Here is a 25,055-nt window from a genome sequence, read left to right as displayed (position 1 = left end):
AGGGGATGGGGATCTATATCCATCTGTTTTCTCCTGAGGGTTATAAATAAGAAGAGCACCATTATTACTTAAAGACTTGATGGAGTTTGTAAATAATTGTCTTGTGATATAAAGTCCCATTGATACTCAGGAAATGTGTTTCAGTTTATATCACCCAAAGAAGATACTTTCAAATCAGCAGGAGAATGCACAAGGGAGTGTTGTGTTCTTAAAATGATAGTTTCAAGTAAATATTGGAAAAAGAAGATACTCTACCAGTGTTGGAGCACTGCCATCAATTTCTTTATCATGCAGAGATGAAAGTGAAATTGTCACAGGATAATCACAGGGATGTTGTCATTTTAGAATAATTAATGTTGTTGACAATTGAAAATTAGGCTGTGCAAACATTACCGCTTATTCCAGCTCCATGTGCCCCACTGGTGGTGTTTGAAGTCAAATGCAAATGAGGTTATCCACAATCCAGAGGCATCTTGTAGCTTCTTGAGAAATGCTCCTGTGTGGTGTGCTTTTCTCCTCATGGAAGCTTCAGTTAAGCTGAAGAGTGCACATTTCAGGGAGCTGTTGCACACATGCCAGTAACAGTGCATGGGCAATTTACTGAGTCTGTGAATTGGGGTTTGGGATGAGGAAACTAATCAGGTACAGTAATGCATATTGGGTGAAGATATCCCAACCCTCTCTCTGATCTGTACAACAGGTTAGGAATGTGACTTGAAACACAGTGGTGGGGGGAAGCAACCTCACTGTGTTTCAAGCTGCTAATGTGTACATCATTTTAGTGTAATCTCTCGTTTTGTATTTAATTTGACAATCTAAAATAACTTGACAATCTAAAATGTTTGTATTCAGTATCACCCAGAGAACATTTAGACATCGGAAAAGTCAGGGATATTAGAGGTAACCCTTAGAAACTAGGCCTTATGTCAAAGCAGACTATGGCTCCATCCAGCTCAGTACCATCCCAGATGACTGGCAATAGCTCTCCAGTGTTTCAGATGGCAGGTACGGTATTCCTTGTTGCCCAGTATTCCACTCACCTCAGCTTCTTGATATTGCCTGCTACAAAAGATCCAGGAGGAGGAGATAGAAAAGATTGGAAGCAGCTGGCTGTTATCAGATTGACTGGCTGCTAGCCTTACGAAAGGTGTGGTGAACTGCCTCAGTAGAGGCCACACCAAAGGAGATCTTGCCTTTGCAGTTCCCCATTGGGATACCCCCTTGAGGTTGCCATAAAGGTGAGAGAGTTAATTCCATGTGGTTTTTATTAGGCCTAAAGGTTGCGTAAGGAAAATTTAGCTGTATAACAAGCTTGAAGGGGTGACTCCAAAAGAGGTGTCCCTTTAGATCATCACTCTCATGATGATTGCTTTTACCTGATGACTGTTAGTAATAGTTTTTTTATGGCATGCCAGCTATATGCTTGTACTTTAATAATAATAATTTATTATTTATACCCTGCCCATCTGGCTGGGTCCCCCCAGCCACCCTTCCAACAAAGTATTAAAATACAGTGGTCTGTTAGACATTACATTTGCTGAGGGGTTTGTTGAATCTTGTCTCAATAGAGCCCTGGTCCAACATAGTGAGCCTTGGCCCAACACTAAGGGAGAATGGTATGCTTATATATTTGTTTTTATGTTTGGCTGTTGAGATGGAAAGAAGGAGCGGAATTATGTCCCCAGGCTGAAAACTTGTTGGCATAAAACTGTGCCTTCATAGGGAGATAGACAGGGGAACAGTGTGGTTTTTGTTTTGTTTTGTTGATGTCTTGGACATTTCCAAGTAGAAGATAGGATGTGGGACCAAGGATGGTGTAGAGGAGTGGGACTTAGACTTTGCCCTCTCAACTTAGTCATGTTGAGCATGGCATGCCAGCGAAAAGGTTGCTGCACCTCAAACATTATTTTAAAGGCTTGTTTTTTCTTCTGCCTGGCTTAGGCTGGCTTAATCAGCAGTTACCTCACTGCTGAACGGAGTTTGAATCTGGTGCAACTTTACACCTGCTTAGCTTAATTTACAGCAGCTTGCTTTATGCCAACTTCTTGTGTGTAGGCTTGTTCCCTTAGTCAAGGCAACTTCCAGTGGATTGCTTGAAGTGTACTCTGTCGTCTGAGCTGTACAAAGATGTTTTCTCAGCAAAGGAGTCAACTGAAGTCTGTAACGGCCTGACCTTCCAGTGCCCTTCTATCCTAGAAAACTATCTGAGACGATTTTTTCCTGCATGACTAAGGAGTAGGAGGAGCTACAAGGCAGACATCCCTGGAATCTGATATGAAAGCCACATTGCCCAGCTCAGATAGTGTGATTGGGGGTGCCATGAACGACGTGATCTGTGATTTGTATGACAACATACTGTATATAATATTTTTGCTAAATGATGTGATAATTTGGCTTGATTTTTGCTGACTCCAGTTATGTTCCTCTGTGTGTGTGAGTCCTCTGCCGAATCTTTTTGTTATTGTACAAGAACCTCGGTTGACATTACTGCATTTTTTAAAAATCATGTTTTAAATGTTATGGACTATCCTGAAACACTCATGTGCTGAATGTCAGTGTATACATTTATCAAATATATATTCATGATAACCTAAGAGTCTGAATCTAAAACCACCCTAGTAATTGTATCATAGGTTTTGTGTATATGCTATTCAGGGTTTTTGTACCCTTGCCTTTTTGAGTCTTCTAATAAAACAATTCAGCTCTTTTTCATGTAATAATTTTTGTTACTATATTTAAAGGCCTTGCAGCCATTAGATTTCATAGACCATTTGGCTGCTCAGTCCCACATTATTAGAGAGACCAGATATGCTTGTCTGGTATCTTGTGCAGTTTTTGAGGTGAAGAATAGTGCCGGGGGCTGGAGGGAAGAACATCAGACTGGCAGCATAACCCCCTCCCCCAACAAAAAAAATTATCTACTTACTCCCTGAACATGGAGAATATGTTCAGAAATGTGTAAAGAAATATGTCCCAAACAAGTGTGGCTGTAAAAAAAAATCCACCCCTGGCAGATTTAAAGTTCACAATTGATGCTGAAGTTGTACAGCTGTCTACACCCATAATTACACCACTTTGTGGCCGCAGGCTTTTAATTACTACTTTTACTACACAGTTCTTTTCCATGTCATCCTCTTGTTTCACCAGCCCAGATTTACACCAGAAAGAAAGATGACTATTTTTGAGGTTGAATGCTTCTTTCTGTCAAAAAACATGCTGTGCATGAAAAGTATAATAAAAGCAGTATCGCAGCAATATTGCAGCATCAGTGAAACAATTGTTTAAATAGCAAAACAGTGGATCATAGAATCAGAGTTGAAAGGGGACCCAAGGGTCATCTAGTCCAACCCCCTGCCATGCAGGAATCTCAACTGAAGCATCCATGACAGATGGCCGTCCAACCTCTGTTTCAAAACCTCCAAGGAAGGAGAGTGAAAACAGTTGAAGAGTGCTAAAATTTAATTTACAATGTGTACCATGGTAGTGTTTGTTGTCTTCACATAAATAATGTAGAACGCAAATGAGATTTATTTGTTTGCTTTTAACATTCTATCTTTCCTCAGGTTCTCAAGGTAGTTTACAGTTTAAAATAATTAGCTCATGCTAATAGATTTTCTTCATTTATCTAAAAGTATTTATATGCCACTTGGCCTATAAAAAGCAATTATATACTGCTTAGTATATATTTTTTTTAATGTCCAAGCGGTGGTACATTGTACAAAAGGGAGAAGGAATAAGGACGGAAGGGGAAAATGAGCAACACAGAGACTCTACTACTTTTATGCTGTTAAATAACTAACTTAAATATTTACCAGTGCAGGAAACAGTTATGGACAGGGAAGAGCCAAATCACATTTGATCCTACCTTAATTAACAAAGGGGGCACTGCTGTTTCACTCTCCTGTCTCTCTGTTATGGGTACCCCTGCCCGTACGGGCCAGTCTTGACAGACTCTGAGGTTGTGCGCCCATCTCACTTAAGAGGACAGGGGCCAGCGCTGTCCGGAGACACTTCCGGGTCACGTGGCCAGCGTGACATCGCTGCTCTGGCGAGCCAGAGCCGCACACGGAAACGCCGTTTACCTTCCCGCTGGTAAGCGGTCCCTATTTATCTACTTGCACCCAGAGGTGCTTTCGAACTGCTAGGTTGGCAGGCGCTGGGACCGAGCAGCGGGAGCGCACCCCGCCGCAGGGATTCGAACCGCCGACCTTTCGATCGGCAAGTCCTAGGCGCTGAGGCTTTAACCCACAGCGCCACCTGCTGCTGATGGAATCAGCTCTGTGAGATGGAGCTAATCCAAGCAAGGCTGATGCAGTGGGCTAAAGCCTCGCCTCTTCGTTTGCAGCCAGGTGTGCTGTATGACTGCTGTTGTGTTATATTAGTTAGGATATTGTGTTTAATAAGTTTGTCCTGAGCAAGACCCAGTATTTGAAGAGGAGGTGGAAAGAGGGAGAGGAAAGATGCAGAGAGAAAATATGCCGAGGATGTGACTAGCTATTATGACTAAAGATCTTCCTAAGCATTTTTTAAATCTATTCCTCATGGGACAAAGGAGTAAATATGAAAACTGCTGATGGCGATGGTTGTGGGATGAGCTGTTTGCCAATGGAGGGTATCTTATTTTCTCACATGCAGTCAGGTCTGTTTTGTGTCCGGGATACGAAAAGCATCATTTTGCTGTAAATACGGAGATGCAAGAAGTGGTACAAAAAGGAACTATATATAGATTAGCTGGCAGCATCATGGAATCGCTTCAGGCCCAGCCAAATACAATTTGCAGTTGCTTAAGTTTTCCTGACACCACTCTCAGATCATCATTCTGCTCAGGTAGATAATAGTTTTTTTTTGTTTAACAATACTACAATTAATCATATGTGCAAAATAAAATAGAAATGCCTAGCTGCCATGAATAGTAGACAGGGTAAACCTTTGTTAAGCCTACCCTAGGCCACACCCATCCATGGCTGTGCTTCATGCCTCCTTCAAGTGCTTTTGCCTGGCTGAATTGTGGTCTTGGATGGGTACCCTTTGCTTGCCTGTGCAGAGAGATGTGGTATGTAGAAAACTCCTGGCTTTTGCAGGACTGGAACATAAGTCAACTGTACAAAGCTCAGATTCACATCTCTTGCTCCACCAGCTGCTTACCTCTAGCATCTCCCATCACTGGCATGAAGGAGTGTGGTCCTTGGGCTGGGAGAGGGTTCACAGAGTATATATAAAATGCACACGCTTTTGCTCTCTCAGATTAAGGAACTTCCTTGAGCTTGGTCAAAGCTAGAGATTACTGCTTCCAAGACTCAGGAGCTTCCCAGAGCTGTGCCCAGTACCCAAGAGCATTCTAAGTCATCCTTTAGACACATTTGCACAGTGATTAGCCTGTAGAATCTTAGAATAAAAAGTAGTGAAATGCTTGATTTCTGTGCTACTTGCTTTGCTGTTTGACAAAAAGGTTTTCTTACTGAATATGAAAAATTCCTATTCAGCAGTTTAAAATCCTACCACTACCCCTCCATGTCCCGGTGGTGCATTTGTATGATTCCCACAGCACTGGTATGCCTCTACCACTTCTCAGCATCAGAATGCATGTGTAGCCTTGTATTGGAGCCGCTAATCTTTCATGACAGATTTTCAAATACCAAGAGTCAAAGACCTGTGGTAACAAAGACTATCCTGAGAAAGCAAAACCATAGCTATTTTTGTCTTGCAGTTTCTTTGCACATCATACCAATTATAAACCACTTGTGCCTCAAGAGACAGCTTTTCAGTCAGAAGTAGCAGTGTAATAGCATCTAATATTTCTGCTCTAAGCCAGAAAATTAATCATGTTTGCTTTCATAAATCTGGATTTAACAATGTATGAAGAATTGATTGATCTCAGCATTCTCTTAGGTTATAGCACAATGTATAATTATCTCATTTTTAAGCATACAAACAATATAAATACTAAATTTTAACACACACTCATAAGTAAGATTCAAGTAACTCAAAGTTGCATTAACACGTTGGTCTCAATTCATTACGCCTCTGCATGTGTGTACAAATGATTGTGCAAATGATGTTGTCTTGGTTTTCCTGCTTCCCCCAGACAATGACTGAAGCTTCTTAATTATATGTATACAACATCCACATGCATAAATGGATCAGAGCCATTTAATTATTTCAAAATAGCCAATAATTTAGAATATTCTGGTAGATCTAAAGATGGCCGTGGCCACTTATTTTGGCTAACTTACCATTAACATAACTCTCTGCACTGCCATTTAATTCTTTTACAAATTTAGAAAACTCTTGATGCATTATGTATGTAGTTTTTAAAAGGACATTAACTTATATTTGATATTTAAACTTTTATTCTGTAGTGGGTGGGTGGGTGATGTCTATTTGCTATGAGTGTTATGTATTTTATCCCACCTTGGATTCATGAATCGATGAATGTTGGGATATAGAAAATGGAAGAATAAATAGATGCAAGATCTAGGGTTGGATGCAGATTTGATTTGTATAGGTGGGACTATCTTCTCAGCAAGGTTCAAATGAGGGGAAAGCGCCCACTGGTGTCTGCCACCTCCGACATTGCGTCCATTGTGACCTCCCACACAGTCTCAGAGGGTTGTCTAGTGCAGGAAAGGAGTCATCAACCTTTATGAGCCAATGGGTACATCTGGAATTTTGAGAAAGTGCTGTGGGGATGTAACATTTAAAAAATGGCTTCCAGAACTTAAAGGGCAGAAAAAGGGTCAGGACTATAAAAAGGTACAGACACGCCCCTGCATTGTTGCCCCTGCATTGTTGCCACTGCTCCCATCAATGAAGGGAAAGGCACCCATATAAACCACCACTGCAGTTGCTCACAGAGAGAAGTGCCTTGCAGCTGTCCTGTGCTCAGAACAGAAAAGAGGGTTGGATCTAGTCCTGGCATCCAACGAATTGTGGGCACGTTCGAGGGTGCATGTTTAATGTAGGAGAGTCTGAGCCCAGGGTAAAAGTACATACCGCAAATCAGGAGAGTCGTGAGCGCCAAGAGGATGAACTGGACTAGATGGGCCATTAGCCTGATCCAATAGGCTCTGCTTATGGTCTCATGAAATGAGCAGAAAGAGCCGTAAGCCTCACGTGCATTGTTCAGTTTTGAAGGAGTATTTGCTGAGACCTTTTGCAGGCATCGTAGGAGGTATTGGCAGGCACACTTGAACCTGCAGGCATCTCATTGGAGGCCCTAGGATAGAAAGTATGCTGGAGGCTGTAAGGGGATGGCCGCAGCCTTTCCAGCCACTGCCGGCAAAGTCTGAATCCAAGCCATAACCAGGAAATTATGAGCTCCCACCAAGTTAATTACCATTCGAGTTAAAGGTTAAAATAATTGAATCAACATATATGATTGTGTGCTGCCTACAAGTTGAAAGGAGATTCTGGAATGTAAGGGGCAGTTGGAGGCTATAGCCCGACCTGACGAGACCAGTGAAGGAAAGTGCTGTTTTATTTCTTTATGTTCAATAACTCTCCTGAGTGTATAATCCTTAGAGCATTCTGATTTTAAAATATGTTTAACCAATTTTTATTTTATTTTTATTTTGGGGGGTAAAAAAATAAGCCTAAGGAAAAACAGCTATGAAAATATTCATTTGGTAAACAAGAAGTGTAAAACAGAGCTTAGCTTTCATGAGAGATAAGGGCCTCTTTGTCAAATTGTCAATGACCTGAGACAAGCAGCCTCCCTAGGGATTCTTTAGTGTATTCATTATTGTTTTGAGGGTGCATTGAGTTCACTAGTTGAATTATTTCCACATTGTAGCTAAAAACAACAAGAAGAAAAAAACCTTCTGTATGAAATGTACAAGCATTATGCCTGACTAGAAATTGGGATGGGGTGAGAGGGGAATATGAGTTGATCAATGAATGGACTTCAGTTCATAGCATTGCAAGATAGTTACTGTACTTTTCCGTGTATAAGACGAGGTTTTTTATTATTATAAAATAATCTTTTAAAATGGGGGGGGGTTGTCTTATACATCGACAGTGCATTGGGGGGACTGGGGATTAGTTGCTGCCTTGGGCAGGAGGTTTTCAGCGGTGACAGGGCGGTTGATTGGTGGCTGCAGCAAGGGCTAGTGGCTATTGGCTGTCTCTGCGGCAATTTGGTGGGTGATTGGCTGGCGGCAAGAGGGCAGACGTTGGTGACTTTGGCAACGCGTGTGAGTGGCAGTGTAGGTCCGTCAGCAAAAAAAGCTCAACTCTGGGCAATCCTCCCCCCCCCCTCCCAAGAAAACCTCAAGAACTCTGAGCAATCTCCCTCCATTTTCTTAATTTGGAGTCCCCCAAAATAGGAAGCATCTTATACATGGGGGCATGTTATACACGAAAAAAATACGGTAATCTCTCCCCACCCCACCATGCCCTTAATCTTTCTACTGGGATACCCTTAGCTTCTGTGGTGCAGCTTAAAAATATTCAACTTGGTATTCCTGTCACCTATAGCTGTTGATCATTATTTGTGCCTATACAGTGGTACCTCTGGTTACAAACACTTCTGGTTACAAACACTTCAGGTTACGAGCTCCGCTAACTTGGAAGTAGCTGCTCCTGGTTGCGAACTTTGCCCCAGGATGGGAACGGAAATCTCGAGCCGGAGGCATGCATGCAGCAGGAGGCCCCATTAGCAAAAGCGTGGCTTGGGATAAGAACGGTTTCAGCTTAAGAATGGACCTCCGGAACAAATTCAGTTTGTTCAATACCAGCTTGCTCCCCAACTGCTCGGGAGGGTTGGGCAAACCCCTGAAACAGATTTAGGAAGCAGGGAGGGGCGTTCTAACTTCTTGTCTTGTATCAATTCACCAATGACCATCATGTCAGGACTTGAAGTCTCAATTTAAAATGAGTTAGCATGTTGAATTAAGCTGGTAGCTAGAGAATGAAATGTATCACATGCAGGGCCTGTTACCTGCTGCCAGTGTTGGTAATGGCTGAAGATGGTAAACAGCCATGGGTTGTATCCAAAGTGACGCTAAGTCGTGGCCCCATCAACACAAGGACTTGAACCTACATTTAGTCTTGAATCCGGGCCTGGGAGATATTAGGCAGGAATTGAGGCTGTCTACTGGCTCAAGCCTCTGGTTGAAGAAAAACAACAACAACACAACCACCAGCCAGGCCAATGATGAACATCCTTGAGCCATCCCTTTCATATCAGATGATAAGGTTTGAAAAAGAAAAAGTACTAGGGTCAAGCTTACAGTTCAGTATGAGCAGCAAATGGACTATTTTTACTGCTAGTCCTTACCTGCCTCTGCTTTGTCTTATTTTCACCCCACCGCATGAGATATTCCTTTGGTTCCTGGATCTTGCTGATGAAAATTGGAGTCAGTTAGATCTGATATATCTCAGAGGTTGCTTCTGAAGAACGTTTGAGGAAGAAATGACAGTCCATCTCCCAAAGTAGGGCAGATTGAATTCTCACAGGGTTCACATTTCAACTTAAATCATCACTTTGTTTTGTCCTCTCTCTCTCAAGTCATGGTTCCATTTTACCTTGAGTGGACTCAAGATGTTGCTGCCAAGTTGAGAATGTTTAGTAACATATGGGCCATGAAATTATGCACATGTGTGAAATGGATATGTTTTGAACTACAAGACCAGCATGGGGGTGGGGTGGGCTGATTTTGATGGAAGTCAAGTCTATGTATTTGAGGAGGAGGTTCAGTTGTTCTGGGGCTTCTTGTAACATTTGCATGCACTTTAATCCTGTCCCAATTTATGAATTGAACTTGCATCCCGACCTGGCCACAGTGATCCATGCGACGGTCATCTCCAGGCTTAACTACTGTAATTCGCTCTATGTGGGGCTGCCCTTGAAGCTGTCCCAGACACTCCAGCGGGTGCAGAATGCTGCAGCGAGGCTCCTCACGGGGTCTCTGCCATGGGAGCATATTCACCCAGTGCTTTTCAAGCTGCACTGGCTCCCGGTGGAGTACAGGGTCAGATTTAAGGTGCTGCTTTTGACCTTTAAAGCCCTTCACGGCCTAGGACCCTCGTACCTAAGGGACCGCCTCTCCCGGTATGCCCCACGGAGAGCCTCAAGGTCCATAAATAGCAACACCCTAGTGGTCCTGGGCCCTAAGGAAGTTAGATTGGCTTCAACCAGAGCCAGGGCCTTTTCAACTCTGGCTCCGGCCTGGTGGAACGCTCTGCTTCATGAGACCAGGGCCCTGCAGGATCTGGTTTCTTTCTGCAGGGCCTGTTAGACAGAGTTGTTCCGCCTGGCCTTTGGTTGTTCCGCTCTGAGCCCGGCCTTGGCTGGGGAGGGCGGGGTATAAATAAAAATTATTATTATTATTATTATTATTATTATTATTATTATTATTATTATTATTATTATTATCGTCCCTGGCTGTGTAGGCTATAAATGAGAGGTGGGTGGGAAATAACGCAGCCCTAATTTGCCATACAATTCCATGCTCAGAGACTGTAAATATTGATGTTTGCACTTCTTCTTAATTTTAAAATGTGCGAAGAAACATTGCTTATTCAAGCTAAACATGGATCAGTGCTACCATCAAGAGCCATATGGTGCAGGTTAGAATGTTCATATTTAGCATGCCGGCGTGACTTGTGGGTTGTCAGTTTTTTGCTTTCTCTGATTTTTCTGCTTCTGTTGTGACACATCTGATATTGCAGAAGTGAGTCATACATAGAACATCCTACACAAAAGGTTAGCAGTTAGAGAAAATGGGAGATGTATTGTACCAGATAGAGCTGGCAATTCCTCTTCCCTTAGACGATATACGGAGATTTTAATCGGGGCCAATCTATTTCCAGCTGGCATGTTTCTCAGACATTGCTGAGAATTTCGTGTTGACTTCATAATGAAGGTGACTTTAAAAAGTTAGCACAGAACTAGAGAGAAAAACAAAGTTCATGCTGAAAAGAGGATTTTGGCTCACGTGCACTTATCTGGTACCTTTCGTTTTAGAGCATCAAAACTCTTAGCATAAATTAATTAACTAGGCCTCTTCAGAAGCACAGATAGTTCAAGCATCATTGCACTTATCATTTCAAATGAGCAAACTTTGACACAATGAAGCTAAATGACTTACCCGAGGTCACATAACAAGTCAGTTGAAGAAATCAATACTTTCTTTTAATGCAAGTATATCATAGTCATGGGCAACAATCAAGTGCAATATTAAAGGTGGCTGTGAACAGTCATGAAGCAGCTTTTTGAATAGGTGTTGATCTTAATTTGAGACTAGTAGCTTTTATTAATAAGAAACTACATGAAGTATTAATCGACAACATTTTTATTTATGCCCTGTAATCTACCTTTGAGCGAAATCAGTTGACTAGATTTAAATCATCAGTCTGAGAGCTGCTTCCTGCAGTACAATTTAGTTCTCAGGTAAATCTCAAGTGTAGCTCCTTGCACTTGAGGAACAAGGGCAGATGATCTTTCACCTCCTTTTTCCACCATTAATCAAAGTTATATATGAGAACAAGAGAGGAGGGAAAGGGTAACGATATAACCGGCTGCACATCTTCAAATGCTGATAATCTCCATGCCGCAGAAGACAGAATCAGAATTCAAAATGACCCGAACAGATTGGAGAATTGGGCCCAAGCTAACAAAATGAATTTCAATAGGGACAAATGCAAGGTTCTACACTTAGGCAGGAAGAACCAGATGCACAGATATAGGATGGGGGACACCTTGCTTACTAGCAGTTCATGTGAAAAGGATCTAGGAATCTTGGTGAACCACACTTAATGTGAGTCAGCAGTGTGATGCAGCAGCAAAAAAAAGCTAACACTATACTAGGCTGCATCAACAGAAGTCTGGTGTCCAGATCAAGGGAAGTAATAATACCACACTATTCTACTGTGGTCAGACCACACCTGGAATACTGTGTCCAATTCTGGGCATCACAATTTAAGAAGGATGTTGCCAAGCTGGAATGTGTGCAGAGGAGGGCAACCAAGATGATCAGGGCTGGAAACCAACCTTATAAGGAATGGTTGAAGGAGCTCAGTATGTTTAGCCTGGAAAAGAGGACATTGAGAGGAAATATGATAGCCATCTTCAAATATTTCAAGGGCTGTCACATGAAAGAAGCTTGTTTTCTCCTGCTCTGGAGTGTAGGACTCAAAAGCGAATGGCTTCATATTACAATAAAGGATATTCCTACTAAACATCAGGAAAAACTTTATGACAGTAAGAGCTGTTCAGCAGTGGAACGGTCTCCCTTGGGACTCTCCTTCCTTGGAGGTTTTTCAACAGAAGTTGGATGGCCATCGGTCATGGATACTTTATCTGAGATTCCTGCATTGCAGGCAGTTGGACTATATGACCTTTGGGATCCCTTCCAACTCTACAATTCTATGAATGGATTATTAATGGTAGCATGATACTTTGGTGGAACAAGCATACAGTGTTTTACTAGTAGAGACTGGGTTAGAGACCTTTCTTGCAAAAATAGTAATAGCAGCAGTAGTAATAATACTAATAATTAATAATAATAAATGCTGGTTTAACGACGTGGAGTTTATTTTCCTAACTGTACCAAGTGCATGTTATGAGGGATGACTGCAGAAATAGCATCAGACACATACATTTATTAAGATGCGCTGATGGCCTATTGATCTAGTCTTATGAGCTCTTGTGCCCAAGATAAGATCTGAATATTTTTAACCCTCAGTTTCTTTAAAAATTACCTGTTACAGGAATAAGGCCATTTTATTGTCATTTTTTAAATGATTGGAGTGTAGGGCGGAAGTAAAGAGTGGCCCACATCCTTTATCAAAATGAAGATCCACCCAGTCCACTTTCATCTGGGAAGCTCACATTTTCAAAAGTATTTTATAATCACAGGTGTACTATGAATAAGGATTTTTTTTTCAGTATCAGCCATGGCTAATAGTCAGTGATAGACCTAGTCCCCATTGATCTGTCAACTTTTTTGAAAATATCCAGACTGCTAGCACTCACCTTTAATAAGACAGGTCCCTTTAGCTAATTCTGGAATTTCAGCAATTACAATTAGTTTATTTCGGGTGTTTGTGTCCCAAGTTCTTAGAGCTTTTATGAGATAGTAGATCATTTCTCTGTATAGTTAGTCTCTCTCTGTCTCATCCTGTGCTCATCCTGCTCTGACAACTTTGTAAAATTTCTTTATTCGTAGATACTAGGGCTGCCTTGCGTCCGGAATTTCCCAGACATAGCCAAGATTCGTCTGTTGAAAATGGTGTCCGGGTGTAATTTTCAAAAAGTGGCTAAAATGTCTGGAAAAACCTGGGCGAATCTCAGCCCATATCGGAAGTGTTGATTATTTGGCTATTTTCCTAAAAATTAAATTTAAAACTTCTCTCTTTTTGCCCTCCCCAAAGCTATCCCCCTCCCCCAATTCCTTGTTTCAACTTCAAACCTTTAAGGGCAGAACTGTATACATGTCTGCTCAGAAGTAACTGCAATGGCTCTTACTCCAAGGAAAATGGTTATAGGGTTGTAGCCTTAACTTATGTTAAGAATTCTACTGTCGGCATAATTTCACCCAGATTTCTAAAGAACAGCTTGTCCTAATTGGAGGAGGAAAATACATTCAGAGTTGTGAGAAGCACACCTAAGCAGTACTTCCAGTGCAACTGTGCTCTTAACAGGAATGGGGAAAAAATCAAAGTGGGATAAAAATCAAAGTTTAATTTATCACCTTTATAACAATATAATTACTTTCCAGCTGTTCAATACATTTATCTCCTGTGTATTTTCTTGGTTTTATGCTGTGCTGAACAACAATTTTGAGATCAGCAAATGAAGACTCAGCCGCTATAAAAGCCCCCTCCCCCAAAATAAAAAATAAAAACCTGGGAATGTAAAAACAAACAACTATGTAAGATAAAAAGCCCCTGAGTTGATTCAGTGCTGCTGGAGCATTTGCCTTGAATTCCCTTGGCAGCTGAAGTTGCTGATCAATAACTGGTGCCATTGGCTGGGTCACCAATAGTAACCTTGGCAATTAATAAGCTTAAGTGTAATACACAAGGCAGAGAAAAAGAATGTTTCAGAGTGCTTGGTGTTGGGACAGAATTGGCCATTTTGCAGTTTTCCTTCATGTGGTTGTTATCACAACTTAATGTTGGGATGATAAATGCAAAACAAAAGGGGATTTTAGTTGCCATAGCTCATGAACCTCAATATACCCATGTCTAACTTACAATGAGGCACAGACATGAGTCCTCCCCATCTTTCAATTCTTGTCATTCCAGTGACTTGGGACACTTGTGATAAGAAAGTTTAGTGCGCAAGATAATTCAAGAGTTAATCTCGGCCACGTCTTCTGTGCATTTAACTGTCTGTGTGAAATATTTGATCACATGATTACTGTAATGTTGTATTTAGTGTCCATGAGTGGACTCTTCCATTTTTGCAGTGCACACAGAATCACCCATTAATCACTCAGCTACCTTCACTAGTATGTAGGATAGGCAATTCATGAAAGCAGTTAAACTCAGAGTGAACTGATTGAGAACTGGGTTTCTGAGAAATGGAGCCCCGAGTTCAAGAATCTCAGTGTAACTGAAGTATGCTAAAGTTGCTACCTATGATTGAGTGAACATCTTATGTGTGTTTACACAAGCATGTGTGTGCAGTGAGTATTTTACCCTTTGTTCCTTTTGTGCATTCCCTAAGAGCTCATTGTGCTCCATTCAATATGCTTTTTAAATTCAGGTGGGGTGAAGAGGGGCACTTGGGAAAGAAGGGGCAAATCCCCACTATAAGGCCTGCCTGTGACTCACATTGAATTGACTCAGAAATGTACTATTTACTACTAAATCTGTCTGATGCGCACATACCACTTGACAATTAAAAACCCCCACTTTATTCAATATTAATCAGATTTCATCTGAAGCACTGCATACTGTGTTGGGTAACACACATTTAAGAACAAAGTAGATAAACTGGATTAGGTTTGGAGAAGAGAAAACCAGATCAGTAGTTGAGCTCCTGTTGAGGGTATTCAGTGAGCCAACATGACAGTGAAGTGGAATTGGGGATTGGAGTGATAATTCTGTAATATGGCAGGGGACAAAGCTGTATTGTAACTTTTTAATAAATGTTAATCATCATCATCATCATCATGAGAAGAGAAAAATGAGGGGGGAGCTTGAGAGCATTTTCCAAATACCTAAAGGGCTAATAATGCATGGTGTTTTGTTACCTTCTGCCCCAGAAAACAGGACAGGAGAAAATGGAACCAAGCTCCAGGAGAATAGCTTTCAGTTAAGCATTAGGAGAAACTTCCTGGTGGTTTAGATGGTTCAACAATGAGACCAGTTATGTAGATGGTTGGTGGTCTCCTTCTGAAAGTCTTCAAGACATATCTTGGAGATGCTCTAGCTCTGGATTTCCTGCACTGAGCAGAAAGGCAGGTGGATTAGATAGCCTATAAGGCCCCTGCAAGTTTATCCCCCCACCCCCAAGAAAAATGTTTCACACAGATGTATCCTGAGTGTGCACAATATGGAGATAACCAGGTTGCACCCTAAACACTACTCACTCCCTTGAGGCAATAGAATTATTGGGGGATAGACCTTCTTGACCATCAGCAGTTCTCCTGCATGCCACCGCTTTAAATTCTTCTAGAGAATCTAAAGGCTCAATATCCTATCCCTTCTCATTTGGGTAGTGAGTGCCATAACATGTGTGCCATAACATTATGTGTTTATTTATCTATTCCCAATAGATCTTGAAAATTTCAAAACCAGGACAAGAAGTACAGTGTCAGTACGACAAGGACAAGGGATGGTTCTGCTGTGTGGACCACCTCCACATTCTGGCGGTGAGTAATATAAATGTCATCAGTATAAACTCCCTTGTCTTGCAAATGAGCGCTGGGGTTCTGCATGCCAGTAAACTGCATGTAAGCCCCACTGTGATGAATGGGATTTACAAAGGAATAAATATGCGCCATCAGTGATCCCTTAACTAGATCCACATGCTGCCACAGTGAATCATGGCAAATCTGCCACCTTTATATAAGAACATAATAAGAGCCTGCAGGATCAAATGATTGGCTCTTCTAGTCAGGCATCCTGTTCCTACACTGGCCAATCAGATGCATATGGGAAATGTGCAAGTGGGACCTGAGCGGAAGAGGACTCCTCCCTCCTGCAGTTTGAAGCAACTGGTATTCAGAAGCATACTGCCTTCAACCATAGAGGCAGAGAATAGCCATAATGGATAGTAGCCATTGATAGCGCCTTTTCCCATGAACTTTTCTTATCTTCTTTTAAAGCCATCCAACTTGTTGGCCATGATTGCCTCTTGCAGCAGTGAGTTCCATAGTTTAGCTATGCACTGCATGAAGAAGTACTTTCTTTTAGCTGTCCTGAACCTTCAAATAATCAGCTTCACTGGATGTCCATGATTTCTAGTGTTATGAGTGAGGGAGATAATATTCTCGCTATCCACCCTTTCCACGCCATGCAAATTTTTATAAACATCTATCATATCACCTCTTACTTGACTGGTGACTGGGAGTGGCTGCCAGGACCATATAATACCAGTCCTAAAAGATCTTCCCTGGCTTCCAGTACATTTCTGAGCACAGTTCAAAGTGTTGGTGCTGACCTTCAAACCCCTAAACGGCTTCGGCCCAGTGTACCTGAAGGAGCATCTTCACCCCCATCGTCCAGCCTGGACACTGAAGTCCTCCTCTGAGGGTCTTCTGCTTGTTCCATCACTGCGAGAAGCAAAGTTACAAGGAACCATGCAGAAGGCCTTCTCAGTAGTGGCGTCCTCTCTGTGGTACTCCCTCCCTTCAGATGTCAAGGAGATAAAAAATTACACAACTTTTGGAAAACACCTTAAGGCAGCTTTGTATCGGCATGTTTTTAATGCTTGATGTTTTTATTTTGTTTTTAGATATGCCATAAGCCGCCCAGAGTGGCTGGGAAAACCCAGCCAGATGGGTGGGATATAAATAATAAAATGATTATTAATAAAATAATAATAACAATAATAATAATAATAATAATAATAATAATAATAATAATTAGCATTGATACATTTTTTACTTTATTGGGTGGTAACAAAATATTTCTTATATCTGTTTTGTTTAATAATAGTTACAACAATTGCTTCATTATTAAAATGAAAACCAGGAGCAAATATTTTTTCAATGCCTACATCTAAGTGTGAGAATAGTTGTTCTGAACTAGCTAATCACAGAATAGTGTCAGTCCTCGGTTGAAAGGAGCAGATTATACATACTTTAGACTGCACCTTTTCTGTTTTCCAAACAGAGTCTTTTAAGATCTGTGGTCCTCCAAATAATAATAATAATAATAATAATAATAATAATAATAATAATAATATTTTTTTATTTATACCCCGCCCTTCCCGGTTCAAAAACTGGGCTCAGGGCAGCTAACAACAAATTTAAAATACTTAATTATAAAAGCAGCATAAAATACAGTATAAAAACGTGAATAACAATAAAATTCAAAAATCAGTTTAGGGGAAATAAGCTTTAGATAATCCCCAGGGCTAGCTGGCTGAATTGGTCCTACTTGGGCCACCGAGGAGGCCAGGGGAGAATTAGCTGTGGAGTCTCAGAGTGGGTGATCTTAATAAAAGGGGAGGGGGAGGGAAGAGAAGGGAAATAAAAGATCAGGCTGAATTCAAATTAAAGGCCAGGTGGAATAGATCTGTCTTACAGGCCCAACGGAAGGAGGTTAAATCCTGAAGGGCCCTAGTCTCATGGGACAAAGCATTCCACCAGTTCAGAACCATCACTGAAAAGGCCCTGGCCCTGGTGGAGGATAGTCTGACTTCCTTAGGGCCTGGGACCTCTAAACTATGGTTATTCATGGACCTTAAGGTCCTCTGCGGGGCATACCAAGAGAGGCAGTCCCGTAGATACGAAGGCCCTAAGCCATGTTGTTGAACTGCAACTTGCATCAGCCACAGCCAGCATAGACATACATACATATGACATCTGTATGACATCTTCCACAGTTCACACAATGAAAAAAAATACATAACTATAACAAAAGTAGTCAGACTATAAATAAAACATTTAAAACTACCCAATAAATGGAACAATTTCCACATAAATTACAAGATTTACAATAAAGGTACACGAAACCAGCAGCAGCAGCAGAAGCAACAACAACAACAACCCTCAAATAACATCCCAGTCCAAGAGTCTTTTGAGCAGCCTCAGCTTTTGTAGCTGGAGTAAGTCATGGTTCCGCCTTCTCAGGCCAGGTGGAAAAGGCCTGCCAGGCAGGGAGCAGGTCTTCCATGTCTCACAGTGGTTGGAATGATGGGAGTTGTAGTCCATCAAGATCTGGAGGACCACAGGTTCCTAATTCCTAAGGTAAATAACTTCATACAAATATACTTTTGTATTAAGAACAAGCTGGTGGGGCGTCAACTTGCCCCCCCCCCCACATTAAGGGGGCCCACCCACATGACGTGCCTTTATTATTCATTAAGAATTTAAAAAACCCTTAACTTTCCTGCCCCCATAGCTGTTATTAGGAGGATTCCTAATACATTGTATTTTATGTACTGTGTCTCCATGACTCTATTTATGTATGAAGGTTCATTTTTATGTGATTTTTTTAAAGAGGAAGTGGTGTTGTTTTGTTAAAGAATGGCTTTTTCTTTAGTTCATAAAAGGGTATTTTATGATTGATGGGTTCACATGCTTAACATTAATGCCTTTGACATCCTAAATATAACTACTTAAATAAAACAATATCCAGGTCTCTCACTCAAATGAACCAATCACTTCACACAGTGTAAAATGGTTCATTGTCTTCTGGGGATATGGGATGTTTATCAAAACCTGTTCCGTAATTGGAGCCAATTTCATTGATGCTGCTGCTGAGAAAATGAAGTTAACAAGGAAGTTGCATTAGCAACAGTCAAAAAGTCAATGTTTGCTGAGTGGCAGATGGCAATATGAAGAGACAAACAAAATGATCACGTTTCAAAGAGGATTTTCTACAAAAACAATTATAGTTAAGAGCATAACAAAACATTGGTTTCCATTGTTGCCTAAAAGATGATGTGAAATTGTGTCATTATGTTAAAGCAGGGCTTAAAAGATCTATATCAACATTACAAAAATGCCTAATGGAAAATACTGCTAAACTAACTTGATGAAACATCAACAGCAAGCATACAGGGGCTCCTTGAAGTTGCTCTGTGTGGAGGCTTTTGCAATGTGGTGCATGACAGGTAGCTATGAGCCATAAAGAGAGGCACACCCACATAACACACCCACATGGGAGGCCTTTCTAGAAATTATATTTGTATTCAAATTTAAAAATAAATAATAAGAGTTTCCAAGAAAGAGAGAAAGGAGGAGTTGTAGGGTAAAATGATACGGCCAACTGGTGCAGTTTCATGCTTCAGGTGAGGTGCAGGGTGGAAGTTCTTGTTGAATAAGCAAAAAGAGGTTTAGGAGAGTGTAGAGCTATTCTTATGTTTCAGATTTGGAGAAGGAGTGGTGCAAAATCACAAACCGATTGGGAGTTTGTGAACCCTGGAATGGGAAGACGAAAGGGAAGCAGGAACTTTAGAAATCGGGCTCAGGGGTGGAACTGATGAGAAAGATCTGTAACTCCAGAAGGGAAGAAGAGATTTAGGGCGGAAGCAAAGGCAAGGCCTATGGGGGACTCTGGCATGCCTGTGCAGTCAGGCCCCCTGCTTTGCTTACCTTCCCAGGTAAAATAGAAGCTTCTTAAACCACAGTGCTTTGGAAAACACAAAATGACTGTGAAATCTTGCAGAAAGTTCTGCGGTAAACTTTGGGATCAGCATTTAAGAACCTGGAATCAGACCTAAAGGGTAATCCTGGTTCAGTGGTACCTCGGTTTATGAACTTAATCTGTTCCGGAAGTCTGTTCTTAAACCAAAGCTGTTCTTAAACTGAGGCATGCTTTCTCTAATACAGCCTCCTGCCGCTGGTGCCCTTCTACCGTTCGTCTTCCGTTTGTAGACCGAGGTAAAGTTCACTAACCTGAACACTACTTCCAGTTTTGCGGAGTTTGTATACCGAATAGTTTGTAAATAGGGCTGTTCTTAAACCGAGGTACCACTGTACAGCATTATGTTCCCACAATGATCAATAAGTTACCTACAGAAGCCCCTAAGTGAAATATGAGTGCAGCAGCATTCTCCTGTAATTAAACTATCTTAGTTAGAAGGGCTACAAAACACCCATCTCTGAAGCCTTGGGAGCCACTCAGAGTCAGAGTTGAAAATACTGGATTGGGTGGACAAATGGCCTGACCCCCTAGAAGATAAATGTTCAGCTTTAAGTTTTATATTGCAGCGGAGACTACATTATTTTCAAATTTCACCAGGAAAGAAATCCTTAGGCTACGTGTTAAATGAAAAGCTTCCAGGAATTCAATGTCATGCTGTGATGAATGAACCATCTGCACAAGCATTTCAGCTTGCCAGTCTTCTCCCCCTGACATGCTGTTCTGGGGGTTCTCCTGACCCCCCCCCAGCCAAAACAACTTTCAGGGGGTACAGGAGGGGAAAAGGGGAGAAACCCCCTTGCACAGGGCTTCTGCTGATGAGGCTTATTAAGTGAATCCTGTCCCCATCTGTAATAGTGACAAGATGGTCTGAACAATGGGAGAGCCAATAGTCATTCATTTGTAGGAAAGCATGATGTAAAGTGATTAGAGAATATAGGGGGAAGATGATTGTTCCTGTTCTGAGGTACCTAAGCTACAACACAGGAAACAACGTATATCAAGATTTCCTCCCCTAAAACATATTTCTCCCTATCTTATGACGACTCTCTTTGTACACTAATCTTTCCCTTTTCAAATTATTCTACTTTGAAGAAGTGTTCATTTCCAGGCATTTACTTCTAACTCACACCTTTGAATGTATTTAGTCACTAATATTTGCCAAGTGTTCAGAATATTCACACATCTAACATTTCAGGTTTTCAGTTTTAGGCGAAAATTCCTTGGTTTTGTATTTTACTTCCCCTGCTGGATTATTCCAGTGTAATTACAGTGTTGATGTTAAAGATATGCTGATAGTTTGCTTTCTGTTCACATAAACACATCTGAATAGGGAACTATGGTTTCTAAAATAAATGTCCTCAGAGATTCATAAGAGATAGACTCCTGTTATTAAGCTATCAGCAAGTAAGCATTTCTAGAACAACTGAGCAAGCATTCATATATTTTTATATGAACCTCTTTCATGAGTTCCAGGAAATTTCTAGGGAATCCAGATGAAGAGCAGATAAATTGTTTGTTGTAGTAGTGTATGTGGTGTATTATGCTCTGAATTATCTGTGCACTGTTCCCTAAAGCATGCTGCATCCTACAGACTTCCCCATCCGCAGTACACTTGGCCTAGGAGAAACCTTGCTTATGCTAAGACCAGCAGTGGGCAGCTATCTTTATCTTTGTAAATAAACTACAGTATTAAACTTGCTAATACCTATGTGGACTCTGAATTCAACTGTCAGGTTTCAACCAAGAACACATTGTGCCTTTGTAATGCATTTGCACAACAATACTTATACTGTTGTCATTGTTTACTATTTCATCGTCGGCAGACTCTGTCCCTAACTCTGTCTTGGGATCAATCAGAATGGTGAGCCACTGCTGAATCTGAAAGTATGTAGTCTGCTTCCTGTTAGAATGGAAGGGGGCACCAATGCCAGTGCCAGACTGGCACAGTAGAAGGGCCCTTTCTAGCAAATGGGGTAGGTGAAGATGCCAGGAATCCTTGGGGGCTCTGCCCTGCCGCGCACCTTGCTTACAAAACGCCACTGTCAGTAGCTCCAAAAGAGGCTGCTCCTTCTGCAGAAGTCCCTGCTGCAGACCACAGCAGATCCTATTCCACCATACCCTGTCCCTGAAACACAGGGTAAGCTTAAGCATTATTTGGGGAGGTGGATTTGTGTGTGTAAATGACAAAAAGTACACATTGAAATGTTTCCGTTTGAGGCTCTCATGAGCACAATATCAAAATCAGCAGGGAAATTATTACAATATAAACTGATCCCACTCCCCGAAAAACAAAGGCAACTCTCACAACAAGTTGAACATTGGACCAGTCATGGGGTAGAGAATATCTCTCTCCACCACATAGGATGGCAGGTTTTGTATCTAGTGTAGCTTTGTGGTTAAGCAAATAGCCCTGGACAAGCCATGATCCTTGAGCCACTCATGGTATTTGCAATGTAGTGTTTATAATAATAATATTAGCACCCCTTACAGGGTGACAGTAAGGATTACTGAGAGGCTGCACTTAAAATATAGCAAATAGTCAGAAAAAGTGTTGTGTAAATGATATACTGGTGTTAATATCATTGACTGTACTCCCACTTATTTTATTTTATTTTAAAGAAAACCAAAAGCTGCAGTACTAGATTCAGCCTCTTTGATCCCCCAGTTAACCTTGGTTCATATAAAAAGCGGCAGAAATTATTGTCAGAAAGTCAGGTTAATTGTGGCATAAGTACGCACCAAAGGTTACTCTGCAATATATTTTATTCTTTAAGGTGCCCCAAGATTCTTCTATATGTTTGTTTTTATTTTGTAGCAGACTTACACCCCTCTGTATCAAATCAAATCATACCTTTATTGGCATCACAATATAAAACGTTTCAAATCTCTGGGATAATTAAAAGGACAAGGGTGAAGCTGCCAAGGATTATAGGGTCACACTGTGGTCATGTGCACTTAGATATTCTGCTACACCCAGTCTATTTCCCGAAGGAATGGTTCGTTGGAAACCCTTTTGGATGAAATTGTGGCTAAAAAGAAAGCTACTAGAGCAGTGGCATCTTTGTCCCAATCTGCCAGGAGAAACCTCATTTGATTTCTTCTCAGAGTTGTGGGCCGGAGAGCCAACATTTTACTCCGCATCAGTTGGCGAGGTCTGCTATGTAAAGGGCAATCTAAGAGAATGTGGTCCATTGAATCTGGTTCTTCTTGGTTGCAGGCACACAAATGGGCTTGATATGGAGTGTGTGTGAATCTGCCTTAAGTCACTGCAGAAGGGAAAGCATTTAATCTCGCGAGCATAAAGGCTCTTCGATGGGAAGGGAGTAGTAAATCCTTTAGGTATTTGGCACAGGTTCCGTAGGGTGTTGTAATACCTAAGGCCTCAGGAGAACAAGGTCTCGGAGTGTGTGGTAACAAGCACTGTCTTTCATGGTGATTGATTAATTGGAATATGTTATTTTCATCACATATGCTTCAAGGCTCTCGACAGCAATGCCCAAACTATGCATTTTGTCTTGAGTTGCTCTATACCATCTGGATGAGATGCGGTCTCACGTGGACTTTTAGACAGGCCTTGATTGTAGAGAGCCATGCTTTGGTTTCCATCAGATGTTGGCCGGTTTCAGCACATAAGGTTAAATTACTTATGCATTTAGGGGCACCAAGGATCTTATGAAGAAAGGTTGCTTGGATTTGTTCAGCTTTTCTACTGAATGCTTGTATCCAAATTGGAATACCATATAATAGCTTAGGAAGGACCTTGGCATTAAAGCTATTTATTGCAGCAGGGACCATCTGGTTGCCTTTGAGGAAGAAAAAATGGAGAATCGCTGATGTAGTGCATTTTGCTTGAATAATCATTTGATGTGTCTGTGTTGTCCAGTTTAAATTTGGCTGGTAAAATATCCCTAGGTATTTGAAAGATTTTACCTGGTCAATGGGATAATTGTCTAGTCTCCATTTGACAACTTTTGGAAAAAATCATACATTTAGATTTTTGTTAATTAATTATCAGGGAGTTGATCCTGCAAAATGAAGAGAACGGGTTCATAAATCTTCTAAGGCCGACCTGGTACAGCCCTCTATATTCATAGGGGTGTCATTGTGTGTAATTGAAATGTTATTGTACATTAGGAAGAAAGTGGTAGGATAAATCCAGCACGAGAGAAAGGAAGCCAGCAATTTTCTAGTTCTTGTGGTTTTCTTGCGGTAGGAAAATGTCTTTCTATTTTTGAAGCTAAAAGCTGTGCAGTGTAAATTGAGCTTGGTGGCTGAACTCTTGTTGTTGCTCTTGTTTAAGTGTTGCAGGAGGAAATATTAAGTGTAAATGTATTCCAAGTGATGGCTTGGTAACACCAGAACAGTGCCTCTGCTCCCACTCCAGGCCGGCATGACATGAGGGCTGTGAGATAAGTACCCATCTTCCCTGAAGGAGATCCTTTTGCTACCCATCTTATTGTATGGGTAATTAGCTGGTAATCATTCCACTCTCTCAAACAGTACAAATTCAATTAGAAATATTGTTAATTGTATTAGGACTGATCTGCTGCTTGACAAGCTCTGCAAGTTAACAAATGGGTAAATGCCAGTTTATACCGGCTGATGATCACTCTTAGTAAAAGAACTTTGATGGCAACTCTTTGCAACCCCAGATTTTTTATAAATGAGCCTTTTCTTATGGAAGAACATGTTACAATAACAGTGGCTCCAGTAACAGCAGAGTGACCAGGGTAGTGGGATAGGGGGACATGTCTCTCTAGCCTTGATATTTTGCTCTATCCAGCGCTGAATGTGTTCAGAAGGTACGTTTTTGGGTGGCCTGGCTGGAGAGCAGTGCTTCAGTGATAGACAGATTCAGCCCCCATCTGCACTATACATTCAAAGCAGTATCATACCCCTTTAAAGAATCTTCACTTCCCCCAAAGAATCATGGGGAATGTAGTTTATTAAGGGTGCTAAGAGTTGTTAGGAGGCCCCTATTCTCTTAATAGAGCTACACTTTTCAGAGTTCTCTGGGGAAAGGGATTGATTGTTAAACCACTATAGGAATTGCAGCTCTGTGTGCGGGCAATAGAGGTCTCCTAACAACTCTCAGCACCCTCAAGAAACTACACTCCTCTAGATTCTTTGGGGGAAGCCATGACTATTTCAGCAGTATGACACTGCTTTCAACATATAGTGCAGATGGAGCCTCAATTGGGGAAATGGAAAAATCGGGGAACTTTCCCCAGTTGCTTGGGGAACTTTCTCAAAAGCAACCTGTGAGTCACTGCTGACATTACAAA

General features: G+C 41.3%; 1 protein-coding gene across 10 annotated transcripts in view; it reads left to right on the top strand.

Moving 5' to 3' along the window:
- LOC309364369 (contactin-4) overlaps window positions 1-25,055 on the top strand; it is a 528,932-nt gene that overhangs the window by 341,958 nt on the left and 161,919 nt on the right. For 8 of the 10 annotated variants that reach the window (XM_081901475.1, XM_081901476.1, XM_081901468.1 and 5 more), the window contains one exon: window positions 15,729-15,824. In XM_081901475.1, coding sequence (XP_081757601.1) covers window positions 15,729-15,824 — 96 coding nt within the window. Of the gene's footprint in view, window positions 1-6,729; window positions 6,754-15,723; window positions 15,825-25,055 lie in introns of those variants that run through there. The other 2 variants (XM_081901478.1, XM_081901477.1) reach the window with 2 other exon arrangements.

This window comes from Podarcis melisellensis, assembly GCF_964234715.1.
Source record: "Podarcis melisellensis genome assembly, chromosome: 2".
Classification (NCBI taxonomy): domain Eukaryota; kingdom Metazoa; phylum Chordata; class Lepidosauria; order Squamata; family Lacertidae; genus Podarcis; species Podarcis melisellensis.
The sequence above is the reverse complement of the archived record's forward strand: the minus strand, read 5'-3'. Positions and strand labels throughout refer to the sequence as shown.